This window comes from Zea mays, chromosome 6 (assembly GCF_902167145.1).
Source record: "Zea mays cultivar B73 chromosome 6, Zm-B73-REFERENCE-NAM-5.0, whole genome shotgun sequence".
Classification (NCBI taxonomy): domain Eukaryota; kingdom Viridiplantae; phylum Streptophyta; class Magnoliopsida; order Poales; family Poaceae; genus Zea; species Zea mays.
Window position 1 is genome coordinate 154164921 of NC_050101.1, and position 19370 is coordinate 154184290.

Genomic DNA, 19370 nt, shown 5'->3' on the forward strand with positions numbered 1-19370 from the left:
TGATAATTTCAGCACCAAACAACATGTTATGGATAAAAATTGAAAAATAAGATTTATGATAATATATAAATCTGGATGGCCCACATGTTAGATATCCATTGGGTAACGGGTATGGATACTGGATATCCATACCCGCGAGAAAAATATCCGCGGATACCTTATTATATCCATAACCGTACCCGCAGATATCAAATTCCATCATACTCATATCCAATGGATAATTATTCGCGGTTATTTATCCATACCCGTACCCATTGCCATCCCTAATTGAGACGCCGCGAGCGCCCCCCTCCCCCCTCCTCTGCATAGCGGCAATATGGACACACTTTGGTCTGCATCGTTGCCCCCTTTGCACTCTCTCTACGAGCTACAGTGCTAGCAGGAGGAGCAGTGAACCACCACATCTAGGGTGCGACAACCGCCCACCTCATACAATGTGCTGATATCAGGTTTTGTGCCAACAACAATAGTTAGTAGAGAGAAATTATAATGGATGACAAATTGGTATAGAAAATAATATTTTATAGTTGTAGTGGTGTGTAGGGGAAAATTTAGAGGGACCCGTTTCATGAGATGAAAAAATAGAGGGTGAAATCTTGACGAAGTGGCACAAAAGTGGAGTATATGAGGAGAAATTTAGAAGTAACCGTTGTTGAGGGTGTGACTTTTTTTCCAAACACTAGTTTACCTTTTGTTCACGGATGAGAGTAGAGTACGCCTACATCCGGAGGACTACCAGAGTCCCCCACTAGCATACTAGTCTTAGGAGGTAGTAGGGCATGTACAATCTAGACTCTGATTCGGTTTTTAAGATAAAAGAGATAACTAAAAGAATGTATAATATAATTCTAAAATTTTGGATTATTAATACAATTAAGATACAATATGTATAGAGAGTTGTGAAGACACGATATTTTCGTGAAGAACTCCTCTCTTATATTTTTTCACTTTGAAACTTAAAGACCCCTAAAGAGATCTCATATTAGTAGGGTGTTTTGTTTCTAGTGACTACCTTTTAGTTTCCTATTTTATTCTATTGTTTAGGTTCTAAATCGCCGAATATATAAACTAAAATTTTTAGTTTCCGTATTTAATAAATTAGGAATTAAAATAAATAAAATAACTAATTTTCCTTTCAACACTCTTCAATCATTTGTGATCACTTGTCACTAAATCAGTCCTAAACGGGGTTAGATTCACGTGGCCATGTATTAGACCTATCCCCAGAGCGTAGACCTAGGTAGCCCAGCTCTAGCCCTAGACCAACCTCTAGCTGTCTAGCTCCTGCAGTCCTGCTCCCTAAGCTGCCGCGCGCCAGCCGGCAGCGACCCGGTGCTCGTCGTGTTTGGTGTTCCCGAGCAGAGAGCGTGCATCGCCTCGCCTCCCCTCCCCTCCCCTCCCATCGCCCATCCGCAACCGCCACTGCGAGTTGCAAAGACGGATAGGATTCAGCGGCAACTAGGCTGCTGCCGTCCTCCAGTGCCTGACGCGCATGCCCTGTGCGCAGCCGGGCGCCGCAGCGACAGCCTTTAACGTGCACCGCGGCAGGCGGCAGCAGCACCACATGAGTCCAACCAGCATCTCCCCCTCTCAGCTACTACTCCCGATGGCTGGACCTGGACCTGCTCTGCAGGCGGCGGCAGCCAGACTGAGGTCCTGCCGGGTAGCTATAGATCCCGACCGCGCAGGCGCAGACAGCCGGTCGATCTTCCCTCGCCCCTTCCTCCGTTCATGTATGTAATAATCTACCTTCTAACGTAAATAATTATTTCTATAATATATATACCGATCATTTTTCCCTAGATTTAATTATATTTTACTAAAAATATTGATAGTATTTACATCTCTGATAAGTAGTTGATTAAGTTAAGAATAATACATAGAGAGAGGAGGTAGACGAAGCACCTAGGACTAGGAGTACTGGTGCTGCTTTTAGGCCCTAGCTAGCTAAGGTGTAGGTGTAGGTGTAGGGACTAGGGGACTATTTGATTTGCTGTCTAACTTGTCATAGTTTACAATACCTAAGGTTAGATAGGTTTGATCAAATTAGACATGTGTTTGGTTTGAAGCCATAGCTGTGGTAAGATTTTTTTTTCCTGCTACATATGTCCCACTCGTCAATAACTGACAAAAGTGTGGCAAAATTCCATTAGACGTGGTAAACTGTGGCGTATAATTTGAGCGCCTAACCTTAAACATCTTAAGCAAGTGTGGCATAAAATTGTGTGCATAGGTATAAGACCAAACAGCTCCTAGGTCTTTTGAGTGCTCCGCAACTAGACGGAGATTCGGAGGTGAGACTGCCCGCAGCGGCTGCCGCTCGCGCGCTCCCTCCCCTTGCATGGGGGCTACAGGCGCACGCGACAGCCCGCAGCGCGGCCCTCTACCGCGCACCCTATGCCGCGGTACTCCTCTCTCCCCCAGCTGCAGCGCGCGCTCCCCCTTCCACTGTTCCTGTGGGCCCGCCTTCAATTAATAGTAGAAGAAAAATTGATAGTAGATGAAAAGTAGTTATAGAAAATAATATTTTATATTGTAGTGGTGTATAGGGAGAGTATTTAGAGGGAACCACTGCGGGAGATGAAAAAGTAGGGGATAAACTATTGATGATGTGACCCAGAAAAGTGATATAAGGGGGAAAAATTTAGAGGGAACCGCTGCGGATAGCCTGATGCGAGGAGAGAGAAGTAGTGTGTGTATAGTGTACTCCCGGGCTCTATTCAAGTAGAGGTAAAAAGCACCTTGTGTTGCGCTTTCTAGCTTAGGAAGCTCTCCTTTCCCGTAGCCTAGACTACCACTGTGCCTGATCCTGTCCGCCCAAGCTCATCAACTCCGCTCCACTCTCAAAGAGTAAGCGTGGCGTCGTCGTCGGGGCGGCGCTTCCCGTCGGACACCACGGCCATCGCAGGCTGGCTTCCATCGCCCGCCGGCGCCGGGCGGGCGGAGGACCTCTCGCTGAGTTTCAATGCCGGCGCCATTTCCGCCTCGTCTGGCGCCTCGCTAGCGGCAGGGCTCTGGGGGCCCGCGGCGTCGCGCCAGGCCGCCGGCTACGGGGCGATAGGCGCCACCGGTGACGTCGGGATGCTCGTCGTCGCCCCCGCGGGCTCGTTCCACCACCAGCGAGCGGCCGCCGACGACCCCGTGCTCCCGCTCATCACCGCGGCGCAGCGTACCCTTGTCGGCGCGGACGGCCCCTCCGGCAACGCCAAGCTGCCCGTGTCGTCCGCTGGCGCCATCCAGTTTTGGCAGCAGGAGCCGGCGGCGGGTGGGTCCCTCGGCAAGAAGGCCCTCGCCATGCTGGACCATGGCCGCGGCGGGTCCGGGTCCGGAGGAGCTACGTGCCAGGACTGCGGCAACCAGGCGAAGAAGGGCTGCGCGCACAGCCGCTGCCGCACGTGCTGCAACAGCCGTGGCTTCGAGTGTGACACCCATGTCAAGAGCACCTGGGTGCCCGCCGCGCGCCGCTGGGAGCGCCTGCAGCTCGCGGGTGGCGCCGGCGCCGGCGCCACTGCCTCCCCTCCTTCACTCGCGCCGACCACGACCAAGAGACCCCGCCTCGCGTGCCCGACCCCCACGAGGACGACCAACTCTCGCGCTTCCACCTCCAACGCCACCACGCCTCGCAGCTTCGACACATCCTCGAGCCACCAAGGTATAAACCACATGACAGGGACGCCCGCATGTTGGCAATCCATGCATAGGCACAATTGTATAAAGGACATAATTCAGTCAGCCATTGATTTCCTCGTCCTCCGCATGCAGACGCGTCGTTCAAGGACAGCCTTCCGCGGCAGGTGCGCGGGCCGGCGGTGTTCCGGTGCGTGCGGGTAACGTCCGTGGACGACGGCGGCGGCGGCGGCACCAACGGCGAGGTCGCGTACCAGGCGGCGGTGACCATCAACGGGCACCTGTTCAGGGGCCTCCTGTACGACCACGGCGCCGAAGACGCCGTAATGCCCACCGCGTCCGACCTCAACCTCAGGAGCACCAGGGCCCCCCGCTCATCCTCGGCGGCCTGGGCTACGGTAACACACCATGAACTGATCTGATCGATGGGTCATTTTGACTGCAAGCAGTAGTGCAGTAGCTCAGTTTCATGTTACTGACAATGTTGCCATGTGTTGTGGCAATGGAGTCCTTGTTGCCATCAGGAGGAAAGTGCATCTTTGTAAAAAGAAAAAGTGGAAAGTCGAAAGTGGGAACTCGTAGACACAGCGCTGGGATTGTTGGCATTTGCAACAAGTGAATTTGTGAAGGATTTTCGTCGACATAACACACAAATTTCTCATAACCGCTCACTGAAATCTGTACTAGGAACGAGCCGGCCTTAATTCCGCAGGAACGGGACAAAGAATTCCCGGGAACGGAGCTATAGTACTTAGAGCATCTCCAACAACGTGACATATAAAAATGCCCTATAATTTGAAAATAAGTATATTTTATAGAATTTAGGGCACCAACAAAATATCTCGCTCCAACAGTAAAGCCCCAAATCTATATTATAGGGCAGCCCACTACAGTGTAGTATATTTGAGTCACTTGAGAGGGTGCCCTATATTTTTTTGACAAAAAATTATGAAATAGGGCACTGTTGGAGTGGTTTTTTCTGTGTAGAGCCTCATATTTCAATTTGAGACACTAGTTTAAGGCATTGTTGGAGATGCTCTTAGGCCTCCTTTTATTCGAGGGACTAAATTAGTCCATTCATTTTAGTCTTATTTAGTTTTTAAATAGTTAAAAGGTGAGACTAAATAAAGATTAAACTATTTTTAGTCTCAATAAATAAGTAAAAGGTATTAAACTATATTAATTTTATTTTTTTTGTTCCTCGTTTATTCCAGTTACATTAATAGTGGAAGAATATTAAGAAATATTTTAGTCTTTTTATAAGTTATTTAATACGTTTTGAATACTTTTAGTCTATGCAACTAAATAGGGTAATTTTAGTCGATGTACTGAAGTCCATATACTAAGGTAGTGTTTGGTTGAAGAGCCAAGTAGAACGGAACGGTTCTGTCCTAGTTTTGTTGTTGTTTGGTTACAAAGTAACTAGAACGGAATGGCTCCAATTAGGGAATATTCTCCTCAGATCCGGAACCATTCCGCTCCAAAAAATCAATGGAACGGAGCCGCTCCGTTCCAATCCCGCTCTCACAGTCACGCTCCGTTCCATTCACTCTGCAACCAAACAAAAAACAGAACCGCTCCGTTCCAGATTACCAAACACAGAACAGAGCGGCTCCGTTCCTAGAATCAGGGATGGAACGACTCCGTTCTACTTGGCTCCTCAACCAAACACTACCTAAAGGAATACACCTTCATGGACGGGATCACGGCAGCGATAATTGGTGTTTGGTTTGGCAGCCGAAAAGTTTGACTCGTTGATTGATGCATGCTCACCAAATGCCGTGACTTCAGCTACTGTCTCTTGCGTGCTTTGGGCTCCACGCTCCAATATATTCTCAGTTCTCATGTTGCCAACGGGTGTAACGTGACGACGCAAAGCGAACTAAAAGGTGTGCTATATCAGAATTTTTTCAAATGTATTAGATTTTATTTAATATAAAGAAGAGAAGAAAAAGTAGGTTGTCGATTATCAATTGGCTTAGGGCTTACCGTAGCATAGATTCTAAAAGATATACCAAGAAAATAGAGTATGGAGATGATTTTTTTTTTTTGCCAAGCTCTCCATTTCTATTATTTTCATAACAGAAATACAACAGCGCTTAAGGTAGCATCACAAAAAGAAACACGACACGGGCCCTCCACCCTGCAGATGATTCTCAGCATTGCAGATCCAAGCGTTTTTAGAGCATCTCCAAGAGAGACTCTAAACATGATCATATTTTAAATATAGGACTCAAAACCATAAAACATCCTTCCAACAGGGGCCCTATTTTATAAAATTTCATCAAATTGTTATAGGGCTCGGTCTCTCGGGTCCTAAATATAGTACACGTATACTGGAGCCCTATCCTCATTTTCACTTAATCTCTAATCATTTATTTCCTAATATCATGATTTATTTCCTAAATAGCATTATTTAAGGCCTGACTATTGGAGTAAACATTTCTTTTGAAACCCTAAACATTCTAAATATGGTCCTATTTCAAATTTTAGGACTCTATTTTAGGGTTTGTTGTTGGAGATGCTCTTACTAAACACCTAATGAGCAGACAACTATTTTCCAGCAAGGAACACAAAACATGATTCAGGATTGAACTAAGGCAAGACAAAGAAAACTTCCCTTAGGAAACACTACCACTGATCTAACAGAAAAACAAGGATAATATTGACGCATTTCAACAGACGGCTATCACTACAGTCTACAGCCCATCTTGTGAATCCTTGGCGTCCCCCATCTTCTTATTCTCTTTCTCATCAGATTTGTAACCCAGCTTAGTGCTAGCAACTCGCACCAGCAACTTGGCGCCTTCTTGGAGTAAGTCCTGAAGCTTCGTCTTGCTTAAGCCTGCCCAAGATAAAATTAATGTACTTACATGACACACAATATCATTTGGAGATTTTATCATGTCATGCTCAAAGCACATTATATTCCTCGCTTTCCAAATAGCCCAACGGATAGTTGAGACTCCAACAATATGAATGCTATCCAATCCAGGCATAAATCTTTTTAACCACCTCCAGCATTGATCAATATCCCTAGGAATGACCTCCACATTGATGCAATTGGCCACAACTTTGGCGATAGAACAGCTAAAAAACAAATGATCGGTTGATTCAGCCTGATCACAAAAACTGCAGCTGGAATCACCCACCCACTTTTTTTGGTCAAATTATATTTGGTTAACAAAAGATTGTTTTCCAGAAACCACACGAAGACCTTGATTTTTGGGAGGGAATTTAATTTTCCATATATGTTTCATATATGATCCATATTTATGTGTATCCACATGAATGTACAAAGATTTAACAGAGAACTGATTTTGCACTGCCCACTTCCATTTAATCTGATCAGGAACTCCTTGAGCAAGAGCAAAACCCTGAGCATTAATGATTCTAGATATAATTGCTCAGCATGCAAGGATTTTTCTACCTCCTACTATTACATGTGCTGTTAAGCATCTTATCTGGGCATTTCACCGATCTTATCCCAGCTCTAAACGAGTGCATATAGTAGAGGCAGTGTCGACGTTAAATTGGATTGGATTGGGACCCTCCTGTTTTAGGTGGGACTAGTGATTTGTCTTGGCTGTTTCTCACCTACTCGTGTCGTTTCCAATGATTGATCCTGCAGCACGAACGCAAATCCTTGTGTGGCATGCATTGCCTGATGGTGGTTTGGAGGAGTCAGTGGTGCACTGTGATCATCTGTGGAAAAAACGGCAATTTTAAAAACATAATTAAAGGTAAAAATAGAGACACCAGTAAAACCAAGAACATCTATCACCTTAAAAAACCAAATGCAATCTTGTCAACTGTCACCGTCAGGCTCACACCTGGGTATTAAAGCATTGTTGAATGTGTGTTGAGCGCTGTCCCGATAATTTTTACATCTATTTATAAACATAAAAATTACAAGTAGAAGTTTCTATATCTATTATGTACATAGATATTACACGTACAAGTTTCTATCTTCCTAATAAATAATTTCTACAAGATAAAAAATTCTCCGACTAAGGCTAGTTTGGGAACCCCGTTTTTTCGAGGGATTTTCATTTTTCTAAGAAAAATTAGTTTATTTCCCTTGAGAAAATAGAAACCCTGGAAAAAATAATGTTCCTAAACTAGCCCTACATGTTATATTTTCCGTTTATGTACGTATCTTCTTTTCGTATCTTTCATAACCATGCAGACATAGGTGGTAGAGTAGGGGTAGAGTAATTAGATGCTCTATTAGTGGAAACCATTTTATCACATAAGCGAAATAATTAGGTGGTAGAGTAATTAGAGCCTATTTGGGACAGGTCTATGATTCCAGAGTAGGGGGTGTTTGGTTCTTGTAGTTACCCATCTAAACTTTAGAGGCTAAACTTTAATTCATAAAATTTCTATCAGGGAGGCATCCTTTAGTCAGATGGTTTAGCAGTTTAGGGACTAAAAGTGAATACTAAGGTTTAGAAGGTGGGACCAAACATCACCTAAATCTAGATATAGAATTCACCATTAAGTAGCTCTATTAGTGGATCTTTATATCCACTATGGAATTGTTTAGCTCTCTGGAGCAACTCCAAATCTATGCAAATTTATCTCGGCATTTAGTCTTCATATGTATAATTAATTTAATAATTAGACTGTATTTGATATTCATAATTAATAATCACGCATCCGATGTGATACGTACTAATTAGACTATATTGATGTATAGGTCTGATTAACCAGCGATCGAGTAGGAGCTAGGGTTTAGGAGATTTTTTTTTCTCCTTTTCACTATAAATCTTTTTTAAATCACAACTGGTACATGCAATATAGGCTAACAATACTTGTAATAATAGATCATGTTATTGCTACTTTCAGGAATATTGGATTGAAATGATTCAATTTTAGAACACGGGGATAACATATATCCTGGATTCATGTGCAAATTTTGCAAGAGACAGTGGATGATAGATGTAGAAAATCATGGACGTGGTGACAGAAATTGGTTCAGAGCATATGGTTCAGATTGCCATTGATAATGGAGCGAACTAAAAAAACATGTCATATGGTAGTAACGAAGCATCGTTCTATTGTGTGGCAGTCGTGTGCGACTCGTACGATAAATTTGATGTTGAAGAAGATTAAAAAATTCCCTGAGCATGATATTGTGATTCAAAGTGTTAGGCGGGTATCATGGTTTCTTTACAATCATAACAAGTTACATTACATGATGAAGGATGCAATCAGTGGAGAGTTGGTTCGATGGAATGCCACCAGATTTGGAACAAATTACACATTTTTAGAGAGCTTTCTTCGCCAGAAGGAATAGATGGGTTCTCAAGGATTCTTACAAAGCAAGTTCAGTAGCATGCCAGATGGAAAGTACAATATGAAACCCTTACGAGCTTGTCATGGTGGGACCAAATGAAGTATGAGATTGATGTAATAGAGCTATTATTTAGTTTTTTTCGTTTCGCTGACCAAAACAGGAAGGAACACTTAGTACGATTTTCAATGTTTATGTCATGAATCACTACTAACTACATCTTCCACGGCTATTGTTTTAAACCCTCGGACACAATATGTGTATGACTTTCAATGTATTTTACCGGCCAAATGTTGTTATTGGACTTGTGATAACATTTGGGCCATCTTTTGTTCAAATTTTGGGACCCCAATGGATTTATTTGCCAAAAAAACAAGTGGTTCAATTTCTGAACCAGTGTTACCGATTAATCAGTCTTATCGACCGATTAATTGTTGTCGAGTCGTTTCAACTCGAAAAACTGGTTTGAATTTGTCCAGGTTTACCGATTTATCATGATTAATCGAATATCGACCCTGACCAGTTTTTGCTCAGCAACCAGTTTGGTGAACTTTAGCAAGGTTGAATATCGAGCCAGCTCGGCTCATCTCGTTCGAGCTGGCTCGTTGAGCTAACGAGCTAGTTCGACTCGCCTTGTTAAGTTAACGAGCCACAGAGTCAACAGGGCTCGGCTCGTTTAGCTCGCGAGCCAAATCATAAAAACATCAATTTCTAGTTATTTCCAAACTAATTTAATTGTAGAAAATTTTAACTATACTTATAATTTCACAGACCACATCAATGTAACACCAAATTAACACAACTCATCACTCATCAATTCACACACATGTTCATCAGTTTAATCCATAGTTATATCCGCATAGACCAATTTAACATAGGCATAGTTCATCAATCATTAGTTTAACTCATGGGCCATAGACACCGCACATACATATAACATGTTCATTAATTGTTATATAAATGATATGCATATAGTTTTATTTTGCTGAAATGTGATAGCTCGTTTAGCTCGTGAGCTGACTCATTAACAAACCAAACTGGCTCGTTAACGAACTGAGCTAGGATGTTAGCTCAACTCGTGGAAAAATTCAAACGAGCCGATCCGAACCGGTTACGAATCGAGCGAGCCAACAAGCCACGAGCATTTCGTCCAGCCCTAGCTCCAAGTGCGCAAAGGCTCGCCTTGAGACAACATTTGTATTATGAGCATTGCAAAAATAATGTTATACAACAAATTAAAACATAGGTTTCAAAGCAAACCATATTACACCTATATGTAGGAAAGTGCAAGTCCAAGTATATTTGGATTAATTCTGAAGGCTTAGGTGGTTTCCAGTCATAGTACTCAGCAGTCAGAACTCAGCAGGATGTTGTCAATACCCGGCAGAAGTTTTCCCAAGACGATACTACTAAACAAATCTCTCAAGGCATGGCTTGGGGGAATCTAAACTACATCACTGCTTTACAACACAGCAACATGGACCAGAGTAACCAAAACCCTATATTTCTGTCTTACAATACAAAAAATGATCAAACTCCTAGATCAACGTTAATATATCTTTTTTCTTCCCGGACACTAACCTATGTTAAACTATAGAAATGTGGCCACAGTCCTGCACTTCAAATATTGATATTAATCAAATGCTTTTCTTTTATTGACCAATGATATTCTTCCATGTTTTTGAACAAAAGCCATACCAGCTGGGTGCTGGAATAAACTACAACTCAGCCAGACCATCAATCATCTATCGTCCTCCCACCCCGGAATGTTTGCGGTGGCCTCATTGACCATCTTCACAAGGGTGACCTGAAAAAGAATTCAGATTAAAATACAAACACATGATGTCCTCGTCAGTAAAATCGTGATGTTAGTCATGTTACCCTAGACACCAAATGGGAACAGTCGGTTATTTGTCGTTTGGTCATTATTCAAGCTAAACGGCCACCTAGATGCGCAAAACAAATGTTTAAACAGGATAAACGGTCAAATAAATGGAAACAGTGTACCATCGTGTAGTGTTTAGACTGTGTAAACGGGCTAAACAACCATTTAGGCGAACAGTGGTAAATCCTGATTTTTAATTATATCAATTCAAATGCACTAAGGCTAGATGAACCAATTATAAGGATTGAAACTGTTCAACAAAAATCCCGTAAGTTCACCCTCGAATTTGCAATGAACTTGTTATGACATTTGAGCTTCCTCAAGTGTCCACTCCATTGCTGCAAGGTTTGCCAGCAAAAAATGGTAGCAGCTCTGGATGATCAAAAAGAATAACAACAATTCAACAGTGTTTTGACCCAGTTGGGATAATACTAGTTGAGATTTGGCAAGCAAAGCAATTCTACAAAGATTATGCCAATGCATTCCCCTCATCCTTCAAAACAATCCCTGAGAATCTGATGTATGAAAAGAAGAGTATGACATTTTTTTCCTTTCTTAAGGCAGAAAAACAGTAAGCACCTACTTTCAAACTTATTGGGACTTCAGTCTGATTCTTAACATGTCTGGTCAGATGCATCACAATTGTATTAGAATAAGAGCACACATGTTGCCCTAATGCCCTTGCTGACCAAAAGACCCTAAAGCTTTCGGTGCTGAACTCATATTACAATAGCATGAATATATACTGATGACTGAAAATGCATATAATTGAGAATCAACCAATTGTAGATAACAATATGATCACAAAGCTTAAGCTAACACTAACAAATGATAGTTTCCTAATATTCATAAGAAAAATATATTAGAACATCAGGTGATAAAAAATCACAAATGGTCTTGATATAAACTGTGTTATTCTGGTTCATTCAAATTCGACAAAGCAATGATCTACGAAAATGGACCTTTCTCGCCATTAGTAAAAATGAACTCAAACACAAGGGTGAAAACAATAGGAGGCGACATAAATTCCATGAGATAGATGGATCGCCTACCTACATGTGACCAACAGTGATGGATCACTGTTTGGGGGTGGGGGGGTGGGGGTGAATAACAAGGACAGAAAATTAATGTGACCTAGCACAACATATGAGACAAATTTTTATATATTCGACAAACAGTTCTTAATTTTCATATAAACATGAAAAACCAATCATTTATAGAAACAAAAGAACAACATGTTTCCCTAACATCGCAATATTGTTGCACATACCACACTTTCAGGAACTCCTGGAGGGGGCAGTGAAAGATTTCTTGGTGGTGGAGATTGAAGGTAAGATCTTTTGTCAAAACGCCATTCACCGATTTTCCCATAAGTAAGCTGACCCTGAGTTAGCTCAAAATAGCATAAGCATATCATCTTTCTCTGATGTATATCAATATATTTTACAAAGCAATAGAGAGCATCAGCATGTTTGAATATTTAATCGATGCTTAAGGTCAAAGTATTATCACCTTCATTGAATAATCGCATCCATACGTATAATGGATGATGAATGTGTTGTCCGTTTTCAGGTCCCAAGGAGGCTGCAATCATCATCAAGCACATCTTAAGTGAAACAAATTGTCATCACCCCAGTATGAGATGATCTATCTAGTGCAAGACTTCTCAGCACCTGAATCATAAAATCTTTATGGAGACTATGGTGCACACCGTGCAGTGCACTAGCAACAGCGTATGCGTACCTGCAAATATAAAAGGGAAAGAGAAATTAATAGGAGTAGCACATGTTGAAGAGAATAAATAGAAGCAGAGAAGAATTTTATACTAACATTTCCAAGACCCATCCGAATGCTTTGTCTGTCTCCTGATCCTCTTTCATTTTTAATGAAACATTCATCCAGGTTGGAGCAATCTTCTCAAGCTGAGCCTAAAGATGTTTACGAAGGCATCCATATTACGTTAGTCAAGATTGACATGACAGATAAACAGATTGGATCAGCATTGGTCGATTTCATTAAAACTTATCTACATGTGCATAACAAATAAAATAATAGTGAAAGGTCCTCTAGCTGAGTTGGTTAGGTGGTCTAAGTAGCACTCCCCATATACTAAGTTCGCTCCCACAGGTCCTAAATTTGACTCGCCGCTGTATATGGGTGGGATAATGGTTCTAGAGTTCTCCACTGTTCTTGTTTCAGAAGTTGGCAACGGCGCCAACACCCTTTTCTGGACTGATAAATGGATCTCATGGCAGAGAATTTGTGATATTGCTCCCAGGCTTTTTCAGTGTATTCCCAAGAGGATCACAAAAAGAACTGTTCAAGAGGCTCTCCTAAATAGAAGATGGATCTCAGACATTAAAGGGGCCCTCTCGGTGGGAGTTTTGGTGGATTACCTTCAGCTTTGGAACCTTATTTCTGAGGTAGTGTTGCAGCCTTCTATTGAAGACAAACATGTTTTCAGTATTGCCCCAGACGGTATCTATTCAGCAAAAGTGGCTTACGAAGGGTTCTTCATGGGATCTACCTATTTCAGCCACTATCCCAGGGTGTCGAAGACCTGGGCCCCGCCTAAATGCAGATTTTTTCTTTGGCTCGTTGCGCATAACAGGTGCTGGACCGCAGACAGATTAACTAAAAGAGGGCTTGATCACCCTCCAAAATGCCCTTTGTGTGATCAAGAGGAGGAAACCTTAGACCATCTTCTGGTCTCCTGTGTTTTCTCAAGGATTTTCTGGTTTCAGCTGCTGAGGACTTTCGACCTTCAAAGGCTCGCCCCTCAACTTGGTTTGTCCTCCTTCATGAGCTGGTGGGAAGAAGCCTCTTCTTCGGTCAGAGGTCTGGTTAGAAAGGGGCTTAATTCTCTGATTGCTTTGGGGGCCTACATTATTTGGAACCACCGCAATAGATGTGTCTTTGATAACTGGATTCCTAATGTGTCTTTAGCCATTAGGATGGCTCTGGAGGAAAGATGGATGTGGGAAATGGCTGGGGCTAAAGGTCTTTCCTATCTGTCTACCCCCCTTCTTGAGGTTTAGCCTCGGAGGGCGTTTACATCAGTAGTAGTTTGCTGTCTCAGATGGATTATTTTGGTTTTCTGGTTTTTCGGCCTCCGTAAGGAAGTCTGTCTTATTGTACCTGGTCTCCTTAGACCCTGTTTTTCCTTCTTAATATAATGAGGCGCAGTTCTCCTGCGTTTTTCGAAAAAAAGCAATGGTTCTAGAGTTTTCTTGACCTGCGTGAGTTCTTCTTGATATATAATGTAAGAGGGGTTGTCATACCCCCACAGATCGAGTTTTTTACGAATAAAATAATATAAACCAAGAACAGTGTCATGGACACATATGCTATTTTGGCAACAACCATAACTAGATCGATGTTCTATTGTAATTAGATACCTTCTTGATTATAACCGGAGAGTTGCCAATAGGATCAATATTTGAAATAGGCCCTTTTTCTTCTGGGAAAAACTTCCTCAATATCTTCTCATTCTCAGTCGGTTTGATGTAGAAAAACGGAAATGCCGCTGGCTCATCACCATGAGATAAGTTTGGCAAAGGCTTCACAAAGACATGATCTGGCTCTGCCATTAATATATACCTGCAAACATTTCCATTATGAGAACATACAAATCCTTCAACCATAATGACAAAAAAAAAGGAAATATACTTACTCTTCTACGATCTTTGCTTTCTGGATCCACTGGACAAAAGCCCAAGGCCTATTTAAGACAATATATCCCTGGATAAATCATCATATCAGCAAGAGCACAAGGTGGTACCATCATAAACTGGAAACAAACACCACAAAAGGACCAACCAAAACCTCACCTGATCCTTGCCTTCAGGAAGGGGATCAACCACCATGGTGGGTATCTCATCCATCAATCCATCAGGCTTGCCCGAGTGAAGGATCCTAGTGAAGCCACCCATGTCGGAACCAGGTCGGTCCCTCATCTCCTTATACCAGTAGTGCATTATCCGCGACTGCCACTGACTGTACAGTGCGTCCGTCGCCGTAAGCGCGACGTGGAACCGCTTCGCGGGGTCCGAATCAGAGCCTGACCCCAACGAGGCAGTTGAGTGGCGATCCCCGCCGCCGCCGAGGAACTTGCGCGGCCCATCCCGTCCCCGGCTGGGCATCGTCAGGAGGTTGTAGGTCACAAAGAAGCACCCTAAACAGATGAGGACGAGCAACCAGGGGGAAACCTTGCCCGCATTCTTCCTCCCGCTCATCCTTGACGCTCCAACCGGCAACCAGGGGCGCTGCTACTCCTTTTGAGCTGTGTGCGGCAGCGCCAGCGGGTAACAAATCGCGGGAGTCAACGGGGAGCCTGCCGGGAGATAGCGCTGGGTGAGTTCCTAGTTGGATCTGAGATTGGGATCGTCTTCAGCTGGCGAAACTGACGGATCGGGAGAAGGAATATGGCAGTGAGGTAAGGGGAAGGTGAGGGAAACTAACCACAACGAGGCAGGCGGTGGCCGGAGACGCCCAAGTGCTCGCCGGCAGCCGCCTCCGCCCCGGTGATTGCGTGGTGCGGCAGGAAAGGGAGGAAGTCGTTACACAGAGAAGAGTGACAAAGGCCCAGGACAAAGAACTCGTTTCGTCCTACAACAAATCTCTAGACTCATAAAAAACAGCTTAAACAATTCTTATTTTATAGTTTTTATTAAAGAAGGCATATGAGACACAATGTAGTGAAAATTTATACTACACCTCATATCCTTCTTTTTTATATCATCTTTAACCTTTCTTTCCTAATAATATAATTTATTTCTTAAAATACATGATTTAGGGCTAACTACCAAAGCTCAATTTATTTTTAGTGGATTAAACATTTTAAATTATGGGGTATTTTATTTTTTAGGCATCCTTGTTGTTGTTATAGATGATCTAAATAAATATCACCTGCGACTCAGCTTAAAATAGTCTCTCGGACCCAAAATAAATGCCACGCTTCAATAGATCAAGCATCCATAAACTTTGGCAAATATATAGAAATTATACTTATAACATCAAATAGATATTATTAGATTAATTGTACCAAAGATAGTAATTTGATTTATATATTTAAATAAGGTCTCGTTTGTTTCCTTTCATTTTGAGGAATTGGAATCCCACTAATAAAATAATATATTTTTTAGAATGTGACATTCCACCACTTTTCACAATTATCATATAAGCCTATCTCAAATTCATGAGGTAAGAGATAGAAATTGATTCTATAGATTTACATGCTATTTTTCCGATGCACAACCTATAACATACTCTTCTACTTGCTTCGTTATAACATAAATGTAGTATATAACTATCTCTCATATGATTTAGGATAATATACAAATATATTACATATATAAATATATGAACTTAATTAGTTTTGTCTAAATTATAATTATTAAAATGGAATTCAATTCTAACAAAACAAACGGAGCATAATAGTATTTTCTATAAATTTATACTATATAAAGCATCAATGTATATGGTTCCAGCATTCCACAATCTTGCATGTCAACCTTCTCCTTTCCACTTTATCCAAAAAACGTAGAAATTAAAATTATGTACAAGTGAAGGTTTAAATCTTAGTTGTTGGCTCCACAATTTCACAGTCTCTGTGTGTCACCTTTCTTCTTCTCGCTTTATCTAAAAGTAACATAGAAATTAAAATTGTGCGCAAGTGAATGTTTAAATCTTAGTTGTTGGCTCCACATTCACATCCCCTAACCAACTAAACACATATTTTTGTATTTTATTAAAACAAAGTTTATCCATGTGATATATAAAACCACAACAATATATAGGCATTTGACTAGTCTAGTTAAATTTAAGGTTGCTTAAATTTTTCTAAGGCTGTCTCTAGCAGGCTTTCTATCTCACTTCTCTACGAGTTGTTGAACTGTTTGCGGTAGGTCGTCGAATTCCACGGTAGGTCAACATACCATCCGTATGAAGGTGGTAGATTGTCCGCGATGGCACAGAGAGCTCTAGGAAGAACCTAGATCCCGCCTCTCGGCAGAGACCCTATCGGAAAGGAAGGATCTTGTGGGTGTTTTGGGGGTCGTAGGCCCCCTAAAGCGTATCAGAGACAACATAGAGCCGAAGCAAGGTAAAGATTAAGGTTGGGAGCTACAACTATGGCTAGAACTACTACTAGATCTAATACGTAAGGAAATAAGTGTCACACCTGGTTTTAGAAGGCAAACCGAATGCGAACCATGTACGTGCCAGGATCAGCAATTCACGTACACAACAGTTACATAACTGGACATCATCACACAGTGCTCAAATAATAACATAAAAAGGGCATAATAGTCGATTACATCATATGTCTGAGACATCTATATAGTCTTTACAATAATCGAAGTGCGGAAAATAAACGTAGATACACGCGGCCTTTACAGGCAGTTGACTGGGGGTTGCCGCTAACCCACACCTAGAACTCATCGTAATCTTGGAACTCCTGGTGGTCTCCCTCCACAGCTTCATCCTCTCCTGAGCAGGGGTTGCAATACTGACAACCTGGAGATGGAGGGGTTTGGTGTGTAGAGCAAGGGTGAGTACACATCAACATACTCAACAAGTATCCTGTTTGGCTGTAGTGGACTAGCTTTATGTGGGGGTAAGTCAAGCAGTTGCTTTTAGTTGGTCAGATTATTATTACTAGTAGAGAAAGCCAAGTTTTAGAATTAACCCACGTTATTAACCCAATGTACCCTTTCCAAACGGAAAGAATACCACTTACCAGTACCATAGTCATAATCAAAACCATCAATCTCATTGCCACCTGTAAACCAAAACGTCTCTGATCAAGTACCACTAATCAATGGAGCTCTCTTGGCCGCTCATAACCGCGAGCACGGCTGATATATCAGTTTCATAACACTCTGCAGAGGTTGCGCAGTTTACGCACAAGTCGTGATTCCCTCTTGCCTCGGGCCGATCAAACCCTTAAACACTACCAAGGTGAATAGGCAGGGTCTCACTACGTAGCCTTTACAAAGATTCCCCAGGGCTGTAGCCGCCCGTTAGGTTTACTAAATGCACCACATTCCTCCCCAAGGGGCGAACCGAACTTGGCAGAGCGAGCCGCATACACCGAGCCCCATTAACGGCACGACGGCTAAGCGAACTACACCCTGGTTCCTCTAATTATTCAGCTAAGGGCATCCCATTTGAAAGGGAATTAGACTTACACCTATTTCCTAATTGATTTTGGTGGTTGAATTGCCCAACACAAATAATTGGACTAACTAGTTTTGCTCTAGTGTATAAGTTATACAGGTGCCAAAGGTTCACACTTAGCCAATAAAAAGACCAAGAATTGGGTTCATCAAAAGGAGCAAAGGGATAACTGAAGTGTGCCCTGGTCTGGCGCACCGGACTGTCCGGTGTGCCACCGGACAGTGTCCGGTGCACCAGGGGACTTCACGCTGAACTCCTCACCTTCGGGAAAATCCAGAGGCGCTCCGCTATAATTCATCGTACTGTCCGGTGCCCCAAGGAAGAGTGATTTTGGAACTCGTCAGCCTCGGGAATTTGCTCCGCTATAATTCACCGGACTGTCCGGTGTACACCGGACTGTCCGGTGTACACCGGACTGTCCGGTGAGCCAGTGGAGCAACGACTACTTCGCGCCAACGGTCACCTGCAACAACAATTAATGCGTGCCAGAGCGCGCAGAAGTCAGGCACGCGCGTAGTGGCGCACCGGACACTCTACAGTACATGTCCGGTGCGCCACCGGACATCCTGGCGGGCCCAGCAGTCAGAGCTCCAACGGTCGGAACCCAACGGTTTGGTGACGTGGCTGGCGCACCGGACTGTCCGGTGCACCATGCGACAGACAGCCCCACCAAACGACTAGTTTGGTGGTTGGGGCTATAAATACCCCCAACCACCCCACATTCAAGTCATCCAAGTTTTCCCACTTCAACTCCTTACAAGAGCTCTAGCATTCAATTCTAGACACACCCAAGTGATCAAATCCTCTCCAAACTCCACACAACGCTCTAGTGATTAGTGAGAGAGATTTGCTTGTGTTCTTTCGAGCTCTTGCGCTTGGATTGCTTTCTTCTTTCTTTGATTCTTCATTGCAATCAAACTCACTTGTAATTGAGGCAAGAGACACCAATCTTGTGGTGGTCCTTGTGGAAACTTTGTGTTCCAAGTGATTGAGAAGAAAAGCTCACTCGGTCCGAGGGACCGTTTGAGAGAGGGAAAGGGTTGAAAGAGACCCGGTCTTTGTGACCACCTCAACGGGGAGTAGGTTTGAGAGAACCGAACCTCGGTAAAACAAATCCACGTGTCACACTCCTTATTCGCTTGCGATTTGTTTTGCACCCTCTCTCGCGGACTCGATTATATTTCTAACGCTAACCCGGCTTGTAGTTGTGATTATTTTTGAGAATTTCAGTTTCGCCCTATTCACCCCCCCTCTAGGCGACTTTCAATTGGTATCGGAGCCCGGTGCTTCATTAGAGCCTAACCGCTCGAAGTGATATCGGGAGAACTCGCCAAGAAGGAGATGGAGACCGGCGACAAGCCCGCTACAAGCCACGGGAAG

General features: G+C 43.0%; 2 protein-coding genes across 5 annotated transcripts; one reads left to right on the forward strand and one right to left on the reverse strand.

Annotated features, from left to right (window-relative positions):
- Positions 1–3198: 3198 nt before the first annotated feature.
- On the forward strand, positions 3199–4253 carry LOC100272637 (uncharacterized). Its single transcript, NM_001147098.1, has 2 exons — positions 3199–3652; positions 3763–4253. The coding sequence occupies exons 1-2, from the start codon at positions 3295–3297 to the stop codon at positions 4047–4049; spliced, it is 645 nt and encodes a 214-aa protein (NP_001140570.1). The 5' UTR covers positions 3199–3294; the 3' UTR covers positions 4050–4253.
- Positions 4254–10109: 5856 nt separating this feature from the next.
- LOC100276099 (uncharacterized) lies at positions 10110–15469 on the reverse strand. Of its 4 annotated transcripts, none has more exons than XM_008649425.4 (10): positions 15273–15449; positions 14642–15144; positions 14485–14552; positions 14210–14411; positions 12642–12739; positions 12485–12554; positions 12324–12395; positions 12082–12195; positions 10625–10733; positions 10110–10539 (listed from the first exon to the last, which is right to left on the reverse strand). In XM_008649425.4, the coding sequence occupies exons 2-9, from the start codon at positions 15044–15046 to the stop codon at positions 10668–10670; spliced, it is 1095 nt and encodes a 364-aa protein (XP_008647647.1). In that variant the 5' UTR covers positions 15047–15144; positions 15273–15449; the 3' UTR covers positions 10110–10539; positions 10625–10667. The 4 variants fall into 4 exon arrangements, with proteins under 4 accessions (XP_008647647.1, XP_008647646.1, XP_035815385.1 ...); XM_035959492.1 differs by having other exon boundaries at positions 10153–10539; positions 14642–15182; positions 15273–15404; XM_008649424.3 differs by having other exon boundaries at positions 10110–10733; positions 14642–15182; positions 15273–15469.
- Between the last annotated feature and the right edge of the window lie 3901 nt (positions 15470–19370).

Excerpts from the sequence above, each read along its gene's own strand:
- LOC100272637 (NM_001147098.1), top strand. The coding sequence starts at position 3,295 with ATGCTGGACCATGGCCGCGGCGGGTCCGGGTCCGGAGGAGCTACGTGC. Across the intron at positions 3,653-3,762 it reads CACATCCTCGAGCCACCAAG|ACGCGTCGTTCAAGGACAGC; the intron begins GTATAAACCACA and ends CTCCGCATGCAG.
- LOC100276099 (XM_008649424.3), bottom strand. The coding sequence starts at position 15,046 with ATGAGCGGGAGGAAGAATGCGGGCAAGGTTTCCCCCTGGTTGCTCGTC. Across the intron at positions 14,412-14,484 it reads AAAGCAAAGATCGTAGAAGA|GTATATATTAATGGCAGAGC; the intron begins GTAAGTATATTT and ends AAATGTTTGCAG. Across the intron at positions 12,740-14,209 it reads CTCCGGTTATAATCAAGAAG|GCTCAGCTTGAGAAGATTGC; the intron begins GTATCTAATTAC and ends AAACATCTTTAG.